Raw genomic sequence first — 12046 nt, 5'->3', positions numbered from 1 at the left:
GAAGTTTATATACCCTTGCAGTTAAAACCGGATATATATCGCAAACATCGGATATAGTTGGCCGATCCTTATGGGAATAGGAATATATACTCCAATTTATTACAATACAAAATCTAAAAAAAGTCCCAAGCTTCTATCTTCAAAAATACGAAAGTTGATATTTCTACCAAATACCATTTCCGATCGTTCAGTTATATGGCAGCTATAGGATATAGTCGGCCGATCCTAATGAAATTTGGTAGGTTGGATCAACTGACCAAAAATAGAGTCTGTACTAAATTCCAGCTTTCTGTCTTCAAAAACACGAAAGTTGGGTCATTTCCGATCGTTCAGTTATATGACAGCTATAGGATATAGTCGGCCGATCCTTATGAAATTTGGCATGTCGTATTATTTTGCCAAAAATAGCTCTCACCTCTAACTTGAACTCTCTAACTCTAAAAATACCAAAGTTATACCATTTCCGATCAATCAGTTATATGGCAGCTATAGGATATAGTCGGCCGATCCGGGCCGTTCCGACTTATATACTGCGTGCAAAGGAAAGAAGGGTGTGTGCAAAGTTTCAAGACGATAGCTTTAAAACTGAGAGACTAGTTTGCGTAGAAACAGACAGACGGACAGACGGACAGACGGACAGACGGACAGACGGACAGACGGACATGCTCATATCAACTCAGGAGGTGATCCTGATCAAGAATATATATACTTTATAGGGTCGGAGATGTCTCCTTCACTGCGTTGCACACTTTTGGACAAAATTATAATACCCTCTGCAAGGGTATAAAAAAGCAATTTCAATTGGCATAACAAGAAGCACTCGAGGCCAAAACAAAAAGCCAGGCCAGAAACAATTTCGCTTTGGTATTGCATAACAAAACAAAAACTTAACAAAACAATTGGCTCTGCTCTGATTTTGGCCAATATCAGTTGGTTTTTTGGCTATTTTTTCTGTTTTTTTTTGGAAGTTTGGGAGTCTTACGTGACTTCCAAACAGTAAATGCTTTGCGGCGGTATTTTTTCATTACTTTTTCCGATTTTCAAGTAGCCGAACTTCAGAACCAGTTCCAGGCTTTACTTTGCCACAAAAAAAAACCGCAACAAGATAAAAAAAAGGCCAAATCGAATTATTGGCAAAAATATTTTACCTTTCACCCGATTGGTAAACATTTTATGCTCCACATTTTTATTTTTATTGTTATTTGCTTAACATTATTATGGCCAAGCCGCAAAACTGCGTTCATAAATCATGTCCATATTACCAGACCCTCTTTGGAAATTCGGCAATTTTCTGTTTATTTTTTAAATAAGTTCAAGAAGCAAGTGTTTGCTTAAATTAAACACACTTTCAAGTCGTATATTTTGACCAGACTAATAACAAATATTTACATTCGAACTCATAATTGAAATGTCAGTCCGGAAGCAGAGCAATCTCTTTTTAGTTCCGTTTTTTTTGGGTTTTCTTGGCCACATAAATTTCTCAAGTTAATTGCTGCAATTTGTTGGGCGAAAGTGCTGCCATGATTGATGCCGGGCTTAAATATCAAATCACCTCACGATTAAACGGCCATAATAGCAATTGCTAGTGGGCGACCGAACCTCATTAGTGGCCATTAATTTGGTTGAGTAGAAAAAAGCGTAGACTTTTAACAAAATGGTAAAAAATATATATTCATCTTATAATTTCCTTCCTATTTTTTTTTGTGAGTTGCCTTGCTTGCTACCCATTTGCCATTCTCCATCATTAGTCCACAAGAGTATTGCCAATCTCCGATCATCTTCATGGCTCTCCGAGTTTTAACACTAACCCCATGGATTTGGCAACCTGCTGTGGAGGGATTCTTCCATGTATCTCTTAACTTTGACAGTTGCTTGGATGGCTTATGGTGGATGGCAGCGGATGGCAGCGAGGTTGCCTTCACATAAAAATTAAATAAATACGATCGCATAAATTATGCGGTTTTCGGGGTGAGGAGAGCACCCCAGTGGAGGAGGAGGGCAGGAGGGTGGTCGGGAAAAATTTGCAGAAAACGCTTTAGACAAATTTGAGAATCACTTGAATGACGCTGCGGTGGTTGAGAAGAGTTCGCACGCAAAACAATTGACAGCCGAGCAGACGAACCGCAGAGATTGCGGTTCCATGTTCCAACCTCCATGATCCGAGCTCCATGTCGAAACTGTAACAGTTTCCCATGACGCCAGTCGAGGCTGTGAACGGCGGTGGTGGTGCAGCTGCCGTGGCTAGCAGATTATTGCCAATAGTCAGACCCCAAGCCCAAATCCCGTAATCGTAACAATGCAGTGGGTGAGCTCTTATTAATTCACCAAAACCTCTTTTTTTTGCAGAATGAAAAGCGCCCAACGTCCAGCAGTCGTCCATTTGGCAATGGTGGCTTCTCCCCCAGTCGCACCCGTACCCAAGCTCCGGTTTCTGCCCAGCCGGAATCTCCCGTCACTCCCGCCGCCACGCCCTTCAGGCCGCGGAATCGCTACCAGCCTAGCAGTGCCACAACTTCATCCACCACAACCACGGGAAGTAGTGCCGAGGTGAGCAGCAAGCGGTACAATCGTTTCGGCAGCAGCCGGGTCAAGTCCACCACCAGCACCACATCCACCACCCAGAACACCCCGGCAGATCGTCCCAGTTTCGGCAGGAATAAGCCTAATCCCAGGCGGCCAGTGGTCATTAGTCGCGAGGTTAACGAGCCGGTGAGCACGGTCAGCAGGAAACCCTTCAACTACAGCGCCGCCAGGCTAAAGTTGCCCGCCCGACCCACTGCCCGGACGACCAGTACCACCGAGAGCGCCGAGCAGGAGGAAGAGGACGAGGAGGAGAACCCAGACGGTGAGCAGGAGGATGAGGATGCGGAGAACAGCGATGAGCAGTACGAGGAGAGTTACGAGGGACCCGACGAGCACTCGGAATCCTCCAGCCTGGAGAAGCTGCCGCTGCAGGAGGAAAACGTTACCCCACTGTCGGTGCCGAAGAATGAAGCGGAGCACTCCGAGGAACCTGCCACTCTGACCTCGAATCCAGTGATTGATCACGAGAGTAGCACCGCCAGCACGGAGGAAAGCCAAACGGATGCCTCCGAGGTCACCAGCGGGGAGATAGATGCCACCACCTTGGAACCAGAGAACGTAGAAGAGGTGGCCACCACACTGCTTCCGCAGGAGGATCTGCAGTCTACCGAGGATGCTCATGTGGAGGAACAAACCGTTACCACTGAGCCACCTCTGGAAAATACTTCCGAAGGCCTTAAATCGGTAGAGAACACATCTCAGCAGGAGGAGCAGGTTCCAGCCAAGCAACTGGACAAACAGGAGGAGAAGCAAACCTCTTCCAAGCAGGAAGAGCAATCCGAATCTGAATACGACGACGAAGGATCCCGGGGAGAAAGCGATGGCGAGGAATACGATTACGACGACGAGGAGGGCAGCGAGGATACCACCAGCGAGGCCGACAGCCAGGACTCGAAGCACTCCACTCCCAGTGCGGAGCAAGAAGAGGAGCGGGAGATCATCTCCGTGGTGACCACCAAGAGCGTGGTGAACGGATCCACAGTGCTCCCGGCTCCTGTCACGCCAAGTTCCAACACGATAACCGACGAGGAGCCTGAGGAAGAGCAATCTCCTGGAGAGTTGAAGCAAGACGAGACCACACCTCTGCCCTACGAAGAGGAAAAGGGAACCAACGCCACCGAGAACTATGTGGTTGTGGCCTCCATCCAGCCCAGCCGAAGCATCAACGGAGCACGCTTTTTGCCCTTCGACGGAATCGAGCAGGAGGAGACCAAACAGACCCTCTCCGAGCTGGAGCGCAAGGTGCACTCCAAGCAGCAGCCAACTCCCTCCCAGAAACCATCCGCCGACGGCAGCGAAGAGCAGGTCGCCAGCTCATCTGTCCAGCCCCCGACAGCCGCTTCGACGGAAAGCATCATCGACAAACTGGATCGAGTGCAGTCGGAGCTCTCTAGTGGCCTGCTGTCCGGAAAGTATCCTATCATCAGCCAGATGGATTCCTCCACACCCGCCACCAGCACCACAACCGGCACTGGCACTGGAAAATTCGTGCCCCACATCCGTAAGTTCCAGCCCAGGACGACGTCCGCCCCAGCACCACCAAGGCCATTAAGGTCCAGCACTTTGACGAGGGAGAGATGGATGAACTGGCCGGTCTGCTTCCAGTCGGCTTCAAGCCCAAGGCCAGCTACAAGAACCGCAAGATCACCACCACCACCTCCACAACGGAGGCACCTCCATCCACGGTAGAGCAACCCAAATCCAAGCCAGGACGCAACTCGACCATCAGTAGATCTTTCAAGAGCGGCCAGGTTACCGTGCAGGATGTGGCTCTAGCGGGTCTCCTGCCCAAGGGCTACAAGCCCCCAAGGACAACGACCACCACTACCACCAAGAAGCCAGAGGAGATCAGCCCTAAGCCATCGTCCAGTTTGGAGAGTCTGTTCAGCGAAGTGAAGTTCGACGACAGCCTGGCGGCTCTGCTGCCCAAGGACTACAAGGTGGCCAGCACACCCAAGCCCGAAATTTCCGTTGTAGACGATATATCCAAGTTCCTGCCGCCTGGCTACAAGGCGAACACCACAACGCAGCCTAGCACCTCGACAACACCAAGGAATCTGCCCGTGGCAGTGCCCTTCGACGACTTAAGCAAGTTCCTGCCTCCCGGTTACAAGGCCCCCAAGGAGAAGGCAGAGGAGCCCAAGCTTCCGGAGGGAGTGACTCCCATTAAGCTGGACGACTTGAGTGACCTGCTGCCGCCGGGATTCAAGCTGAACGCCACCACGAAACCAGAGGCCAGCGACGTCAGTGACGAGATACCTGCTTCACTGCTGCCACCCGGATACAAAGCTAAGAAGCTTCATCCAGCCTCGACGACCACCACCACCACAACCACCAGCAAACCCAAGCCGGCAGCGTCCAGCACCACCGAGGCAACTGGATCCTCAGAAGGAGGAGGGGCAGGAGGCTTGAAGGTGGTCTTCCCGAAGGGCTTCCACAAGCGAGTCGGTGCCCATCGCCTGACCACGCCACATCCCTCTCAGGAGGGCGGCGCTTCCGAGCCGAATTCTAACGCCTCGCCTCCGGTGGTGATCAAGAAGGGTCCACCGACCAGGGCAACCACAGAGTTCACGGGATGGCCGACGCCACCCACTACCCCGCTCTCCATCGACAAACTCAATGCTCAGACCATTAACTTTGAGGACCTACTGACCGCCAGCGGAACCAGCAGCACCACCAGCAGCACTACTTCCACGACTACGACAACCACAACAACAACGCCACGACCCACCAAGCCTGGTCACTGCACCTCGGACTGCGACCTGGCGGCCACCATCAAGATCATAGACGGCGTGGCCTGGAAGCCGGAGCTACTGGACCACAACACCCTGGAGTGGAAGAATCTGGCCCACGAGCTAGAGGCACAGGTAGGTGCTCCAAACATAGAGCTCCGAATTCCATTCACACTCTTCTCTGTTTCCAGCTCAATGAGGTCTACTCCAAGGCCCCGCAGCTAAGCAACTGGTACAAAAAGGTGCGCATTGACAGCTTCAGCAAGGGCAGCGTCCTGGTCGACTACTACGTGGAGCTGGCCAACATAAACGAGGATGTGGATACTCTGGAGATCCGGCAGTTGTTCCATGATGCCCTCACCAAACCGACTACACCCGCTGTGCCCGATAAGGATGCCCAGGAAAATGAAACAGATAGTGTGTCGGGACCGCAGGAGGAGCAGCTAGTCACGGCCAGCTACCAGATGGGCAAGTTCCTGATCGATCCCGTGGCCACCGATTTCAGTGGTTCGTATAGGAAATAATAATCCTTTTTCTGAATGATATTAAGGCAAGATTTCTTTACAGTCATCGCCAAGAATGTCCACACGAATGTGGAACTGGCCGAGGAGGATCTGCTGATACCCCAATGGGCCATTGTTGTGATTGTGATTGGAGTGGGTTCCCTGGTCTTTGTCATCATCTTTGGTGTTACAGTGGTATGTTTAAAGGACATCCTTTCTTTGAATTATTGCCTTCTAATGATATCCTTTTCGGCAGCTCCTTAATCGTCAAAAGAGGGCCAAAAAGGCACCCATTCCTCTGACCAACGACATGCTGAACGAACTGAAGGTGAACCATATGGGTGGTGTGGACAACTACGGGGTGGACGACTTCTATAATATCGATGATCCTTGGAACGATACCAAGCAGCCCATTAAGCCAAAGGTAAGCTCTGACAAGTTATTGAAAGGAAATCCTATTAAATGCCATCTTTTAGCGGTTTACCAACTCGATGCATGGTAGCAACAGCTCCAATATCTACGACAGCTGGCGCTCCACCCGCCATCCGCACAGCAGTGGAGACTACTTCTATGACCAGCAGCCGACCTACTCCACGAAGGGTGACTCCCTGAAGCGCCCGCACCACCACCACAGCAACCACAGCCAGTATCCCGCCCACCACCATCACCAGCAGCCCCAGCAGCAGCACCAACAGGCGTACGGACACCAGTATCCGGATGCCTTCGCCGATGCCCACCAAATGTACAGCTACAACAACCATGCGAGTCGGACGCGCTACTCCCGCGACTACGATCCCGACTTTTGAATGGGGGCCAAGGGTATACGCGATCCGACATCTGAGATCCGAAACCCACCCACCCAGACTGGACCATCAAGATCCATCCGTGCACTAGCTTTAGTAACTTGCGAACGATTTTGAGTTGTAACTTAATAGCGTAAAGGATCGTAGTTGTAATGCTGCTGTAATTTATCGTACTGCCTGCTGGCTTGGCTCAAAAGTCCTTCCACTTTTCTGCACCCACAGCCAGCCGTAGCTAAACTAAGTTAGGATATCTCTCGAGAACCCAATGGAGCTACTACATACATCTGCGTATGTATCTGGATGCCTTACACTTTTACTTAATCTACGGATAAAGAGAATATATATTTTCTTAATAGAACTCTAAATAGGGGAACATGCCTGTATGCATGACCCCAGAAAAATAAATAGTCATGCACTCTTAGTTAATCCTAGCCACTAAGCTAAAACTAGAAACACTACATGTATACTTTGTATTATTTAAAGTACTGGCGTCTTGCTATAATACTAATATTGTCTATATTACGGCAAGTAAATAAAAAATTATATAATACAATTCACAAATAAATAAAAATTAAAATTTAAAAAAAAATTAGAATTGCCGAAACCCGGGATTGAACCGGGGACCTTTAGATCTTCAGTCTAACGCTCTCCCAACTGAGCTATTTCGGCGGATGGAAGGTTCCTTTAAGTTTTTCTTGTTCTGCAAGAGGTATCAGAAAACCAATGTAAATATGTATGTATATATATACAAATATATGTATATCTGTAAAAAATTCGAGCGGCGACTTTTTTAAAGTTCCAAAATATATAAGGAAATTATTAAATTGACGACAATAATTTAATTAAATCTCACAATAACCCAAATTAATAACAAGTGCCTGAAAAATTGTAAACAAAAAAGGTAAACAATTCCATCAGCTGTTTTCGTGTCTTCACCCTCCCCTAAAAATCATTCCATCGTTAGAGTAGGCATGCACAAGCCTCTTGCAGAACAACAAAAACTTAAAAGCAATCGGCGTTTTAAGTGACTCCGACTGAAATATACTCTGAAATTTTCTCATTTCTCATTTTCTCATATTCATTTTTAATGATTCGTAAAAATATATATACAGTAATCATTTACTACTAACACTCAATCTTATTCCTAAATAAATTAAAAATGTATGCTGAAATAATAAAAAATATAATATAAAAAATAATATAATTTCTTTCGTCATTTCATCAAATAACGAATACCCGAATTTGGTTAGGGTAGCAAGCCTGAAAAGTAAGAAAAATCAAAATTTTGTGCGCTGGCTTCGAAACGAAATCGCACGCACACATACACCCGTGTATGTGAATGTGTGACACGCATACACACAAAGATCAACCGAAGCGCAGGCCAACCTTCTTCATCGCGCTCCGTTTAGAGACTGAGAAACAGAAAACATTTAATGCGAGAATGAGCGTAAGATGAACGAACGATGAGCGTAAAAGAGCGTAAGAAATCCGCTCTGGGGCCTGCTGGGGCCTGTCGCAAGAAATTTTCGCGTCCATTTTCGTTGTATGAAATGGGTTGTCTATATGCTGTATGGTTAGTGGTAATATTTTTCCAAAAAATGGAATCCAGTTCTTTTAAAACTGCGCAGAGAATTTAAAACCTTTGGGTTTAAATTCGAAAATGCAAGCAACAGCAACGACCTTCAATAAAAAAAGAAGCTACATTAAAAACAAAAAAAAAAAGACCATAAACAACAATGGCAGCGAATGCATTGCGGAGAGCGTTCAGCTAAGAAACTTGATTAAAGTTAAGAAAAACGTAAAGTTCAACTTGTTTCTGCTGTCATTTGTTGGCTGTGTTTTTTGTTGCTTTAGTTACTATTGTTGTTGCTGTTGGCTGTTGCATTTATACTGAAGCCTTTGCGCCATGGCTTGACATTTCGCACAAACAAAAAAAAAACTAAAAAAATGGGCGAAAAAAAATACAAATGAAGAAGATGCTGGCTGGCAGCAAAAGCAACATTTCATGCTTTTATTTTCGCAATTTGTTGCACCAACCCAGCCCAGTGCGATATAATGAATCTGAAAATGCCCGGGCTATTGTCACTGGTATAATTAGCCGGCTGCTGCTCTCAGGCCCGAAAAAGCCAAAAGACTATGGCCAATTACACGCCGGAATATGTGAGCGTCTCCGAGTCCCAGATGGGAAATAAGATTCTCGAATGCCGCTGCAAATTTCAAATTCTTGGCGGCTAAACTGCAAATGTCATACTGCCAGCCAAGTCCATAGTTCAAGCCGGCACCGTGGTTGATTATTTTAGTGCTGCTTTTCAGCAAATAAACTTTTACGAAATATTTAAGTGCCGCAATATAGAATTGTAAAATAATAATTGCCTCAATCAGGGTGTTTTTACGTTTCTAAATAGCGGATATTATTGCCATAAAAACCACTGTGCTTTGGGAAAAGCACTTGACGTGACCAGTCCAAGTACCCAGATTACCGATCACCGATCGCCGACTTAAAATGGTATTGCCTTGCATTGAACCCCATGGCCCACACAACGCCCCTCAATCGTTGCTGGCGCCTTTATTGTTTTCGGTCATTTTCCTGCCTGGCTGGGCTCCGCTAAGTTGCTTTCAGCTTAGCCCGGCCTTAGCCAAATGCCAAATGCAGTCAACAGTTTGAGAGCTACTGTGGCTTAGAACGGACAGGTCGGCGAAGTTGAAACGGTTTTGAGAGCCATTGTCAGTAGTAGGCTTGCCACCGACTGTCACATAACGACAGGCTTTCGAACAATAGAATGCAAAATTTAAAAAAAAAATCTAAATTCGAATTATTGTTTGCAAAATTTTCAGTAAGGCATCATGTCCGGCTACGATTGGTGCAACCAAATTGGTGCAACCACTGACTTTGAAGAGGCTGCCGAGAAAAAGAAAAAACGGAAGATTTGGAGAACGAGGCGTTACAATCCCTTCGATTTGTTCTACAAGGACTTTCGGCTGTGGCACACCGACAAATCGTTTTCAAGATATTAATGCAAACGAGGTCAGAATCCGGAGGAAGGCCATCAAAGCCTGGCACAATCTTAATCCATCTCTGAAGGATCAATACAACATAATGGTGCGTGTCCAGATGGCCCAGGATAAAAGATGGCTTAAAGAACTGTTGAAAAATCGAAAAAGGAGCCTGAACAAGGGGGTTCAACAACCCATGGATGTATCATATAAGCGACATAGGCTCAGGGCTCCCAAAAAACATAGATGCAAAGTAATAATAGCGGAGCCTTCTATTCCAAGGCAGAAAGTACATCGCACTGTGGTTCGACGTCCCACTCCAGTTCCCGAAAACATGAAAAGGAAACGTCCGAAAGAGCTGCCGAAATTCGTACCCCTACCCGTAAAAAGATATCATTCTAGAACCTAAACTTTAGGACATAAAATAAATGTTTCTGTTTCAATGTCAATCATCGATTCTAGCCACATCTGAAATCTTTCAACCGCAGAGCTACACTTACCATAAATTCCAATTGCGATCGATAGGCCTTTATTTATGCGACAAGAGCCCGAAGGTTGTCGGCGACTTCCCAAGTAGAATTCTGTTCAACAAAAATAGGCAAATGTGTCACGACCCAACAAATACGAATTTATTTTGATGGTTTTTCAATTTTAGGTCAAGTATGGGCACAGAATACTAATAAGTAAACTATTTACATCACAAAATAAAAATGTATTCACCCACATCAGAACTGCAATGCCCACTTAAAGATGGAACATAGTGCAGCGGTCAACGGAAAGGATGAACGATTTGATCTACCTTTTGCTGATTAGAGTTAGAAAGCTTGGAAAATTAGCAACACAACTCTTGCCCAATAGCAGAAGGAAATAATTTAATGTCTATAATGTAAATATAAATAAAATGTTTGTTTCTGAAGAGGAGGATTCGAACCCGTGGGACTTCGCGTAGAACCGCGCTGTTAGAACGCGCATCTTAGCACGCACCACCACCATACGAACTGTTACAAACGCGCCCAATACACATGTGGTCTGTGGTCAAGCAGTGCTTTCAAGCAGTTTGTAAGCAGTGTATCTTTAGGTTTAAAGATACTTTTAAAAAATTATTATTTTAGAGAGCAATAAAGATTTTTAAATTTTTTTTAATCGGTGTCTGAATAATTTAATATATTTGTATGATTTTAAACCAATCACATCCAATAATTAATTAAATTCTAGCTGCTTAGTGCCTTAAACGGAAGTGGGTGTATCTGAAAAGCACTAAGAAAACACCTAGCTTTTAGCTGGTGCAATTGCCTTGGCATACAAACATTTTTCGGGGTATATCTCTTACCTGAAGATCCCTAGGCGTCATTAATCAAAACCCTAAAGTAATCCCAAGTCAGTCATTTCGACAGCACTCAGCGACGCCTCGGCGCGTTCTGAGATGCGATAATAAACGGCAATTATTTGCAGTTAAAAGCGATTCAGGTACAAAAAAAAAAAAAACAAGGTGTGAAGCCCAAGAGTGCCGCCCGAGTTGAATAAATCGGATAGCATGTAGGCGTTGTCTCTCCACAACCTCCGGGCCTCTTGCATAAATTTGTCTGATAAAATTTTCAATGAATCGCTGCCGAGACTGCAATTTCGTTTGAAATATTGCGGCCATATGATATTTCAATTTTCAATTAGCGACTCAAAAATCTGTCGACACAAGAAGACAAACAAAAAAAATTAAAAAAAGCTTTGCGTGGTTCCAACTGCATTTTCTTGTAAAAAATGTTTGTTTCTTTTTTTTTTTTTTTTGTCTATTTTTCGTTTAGACAAGACATTGTGGGTCAAAGAGTCAGGATTGTGACGCATGCAACATTAAACTGCAACTGCAACGGCAGCCTTTGTGTTGGGTGACTCGTAGCCCCCGAAAATCCTCTTTTTTTTTTGCCATTTTTTTCCACACGTAATATTTCGACAAGCCGTATTATACTGATATCCGCTTGCAGTTTGTTACACTTTCGTTTTTCAATCATTTATAATCTCTGAAGAAAAATAGGAGAATTGGCAGAAATGATGTTGCAAAGTAAATATGAAAAATGGGACAAACAAGTCTTAAAATTTAACTATTTAATGGGGGTATTATTAGCCTAACTCGTTGGAAGATTCGGAAAAAAATGAGCTGTAATTATTGAAAATAATCGGGCAACTGCTTTAAAGTTCAAAGATAGATTTCGACTCCAATGATTTTTCCAAAGAAATCTTTCTGGTTATTATTTTGTTTGGTTTGGTTCAGAAAAATCCCCAAGTGGTTGATTATTAACTGGAGGAAACCTCCCATCACTCACCTGTTTCCCATTCACTTTTGTTTGACAAATGCGTGCCAAAAAAAAACAGACAATTTTTTTTGCCAGTCTGTGACAAATTTGTGACCCACAAAAAAAAAATGATATAATTGATGTGC

The 12046-nt window shown here is 45.1% G+C and overlaps 1 protein-coding gene, 1 long non-coding RNA gene and 1 other non-coding gene across 3 annotated transcripts in view; 2 read left to right on the top strand and 1 right to left on the bottom strand.

Moving 5' to 3' along the window:
* The window catches only part of LOC108123473 (uncharacterized), a 36931-nt gene extending 29766 nt beyond the window's left edge, over window positions 1–7165 (top strand). The window contains 6 exon segments of the mRNA XM_070278281.1: window positions 2347–4111; window positions 4114–5450; window positions 5507–5822; window positions 5883–6013; window positions 6075–6242; window positions 6295–7165. Of these exon segments, the coding sequence (XP_070134382.1) occupies window positions 2347–4111; window positions 4114–5450; window positions 5507–5822; window positions 5883–6013; window positions 6075–6242; window positions 6295–6624 (4047 nt within the window). The 3' untranslated portion in view covers window positions 6625–7165.
* A 52-nt stretch (window positions 7166–7217) lies between these two features.
* TRNAF-GAA (transfer RNA phenylalanine (anticodon GAA)) lies at window positions 7218–7290 on the bottom strand. The gene has a single exon. It is a non-coding gene; the product is annotated as a tRNA-Phe (tRNA).
* A 2020-nt stretch (window positions 7291–9310) lies between these two features.
* Window positions 9311–10758, top strand: LOC138926139 (uncharacterized). Its single transcript, XR_011442499.1, has 2 exons — window positions 9311–10213; window positions 10271–10758. It is a non-coding gene; the product is annotated as an uncharacterized lncRNA (long non-coding RNA).
* Window positions 10759–12046: the final 1288 nt, after the last annotated feature.

This window comes from Drosophila bipectinata, chromosome 2R (genome assembly GCF_030179905.1).
Source record: "Drosophila bipectinata strain 14024-0381.07 chromosome 2R, DbipHiC1v2, whole genome shotgun sequence".
In the NCBI taxonomy this organism is placed as follows: domain Eukaryota; kingdom Metazoa; phylum Arthropoda; class Insecta; order Diptera; family Drosophilidae; genus Drosophila; species Drosophila bipectinata.
This window is presented reverse-complemented; position numbering and strand designations above follow the sequence as displayed.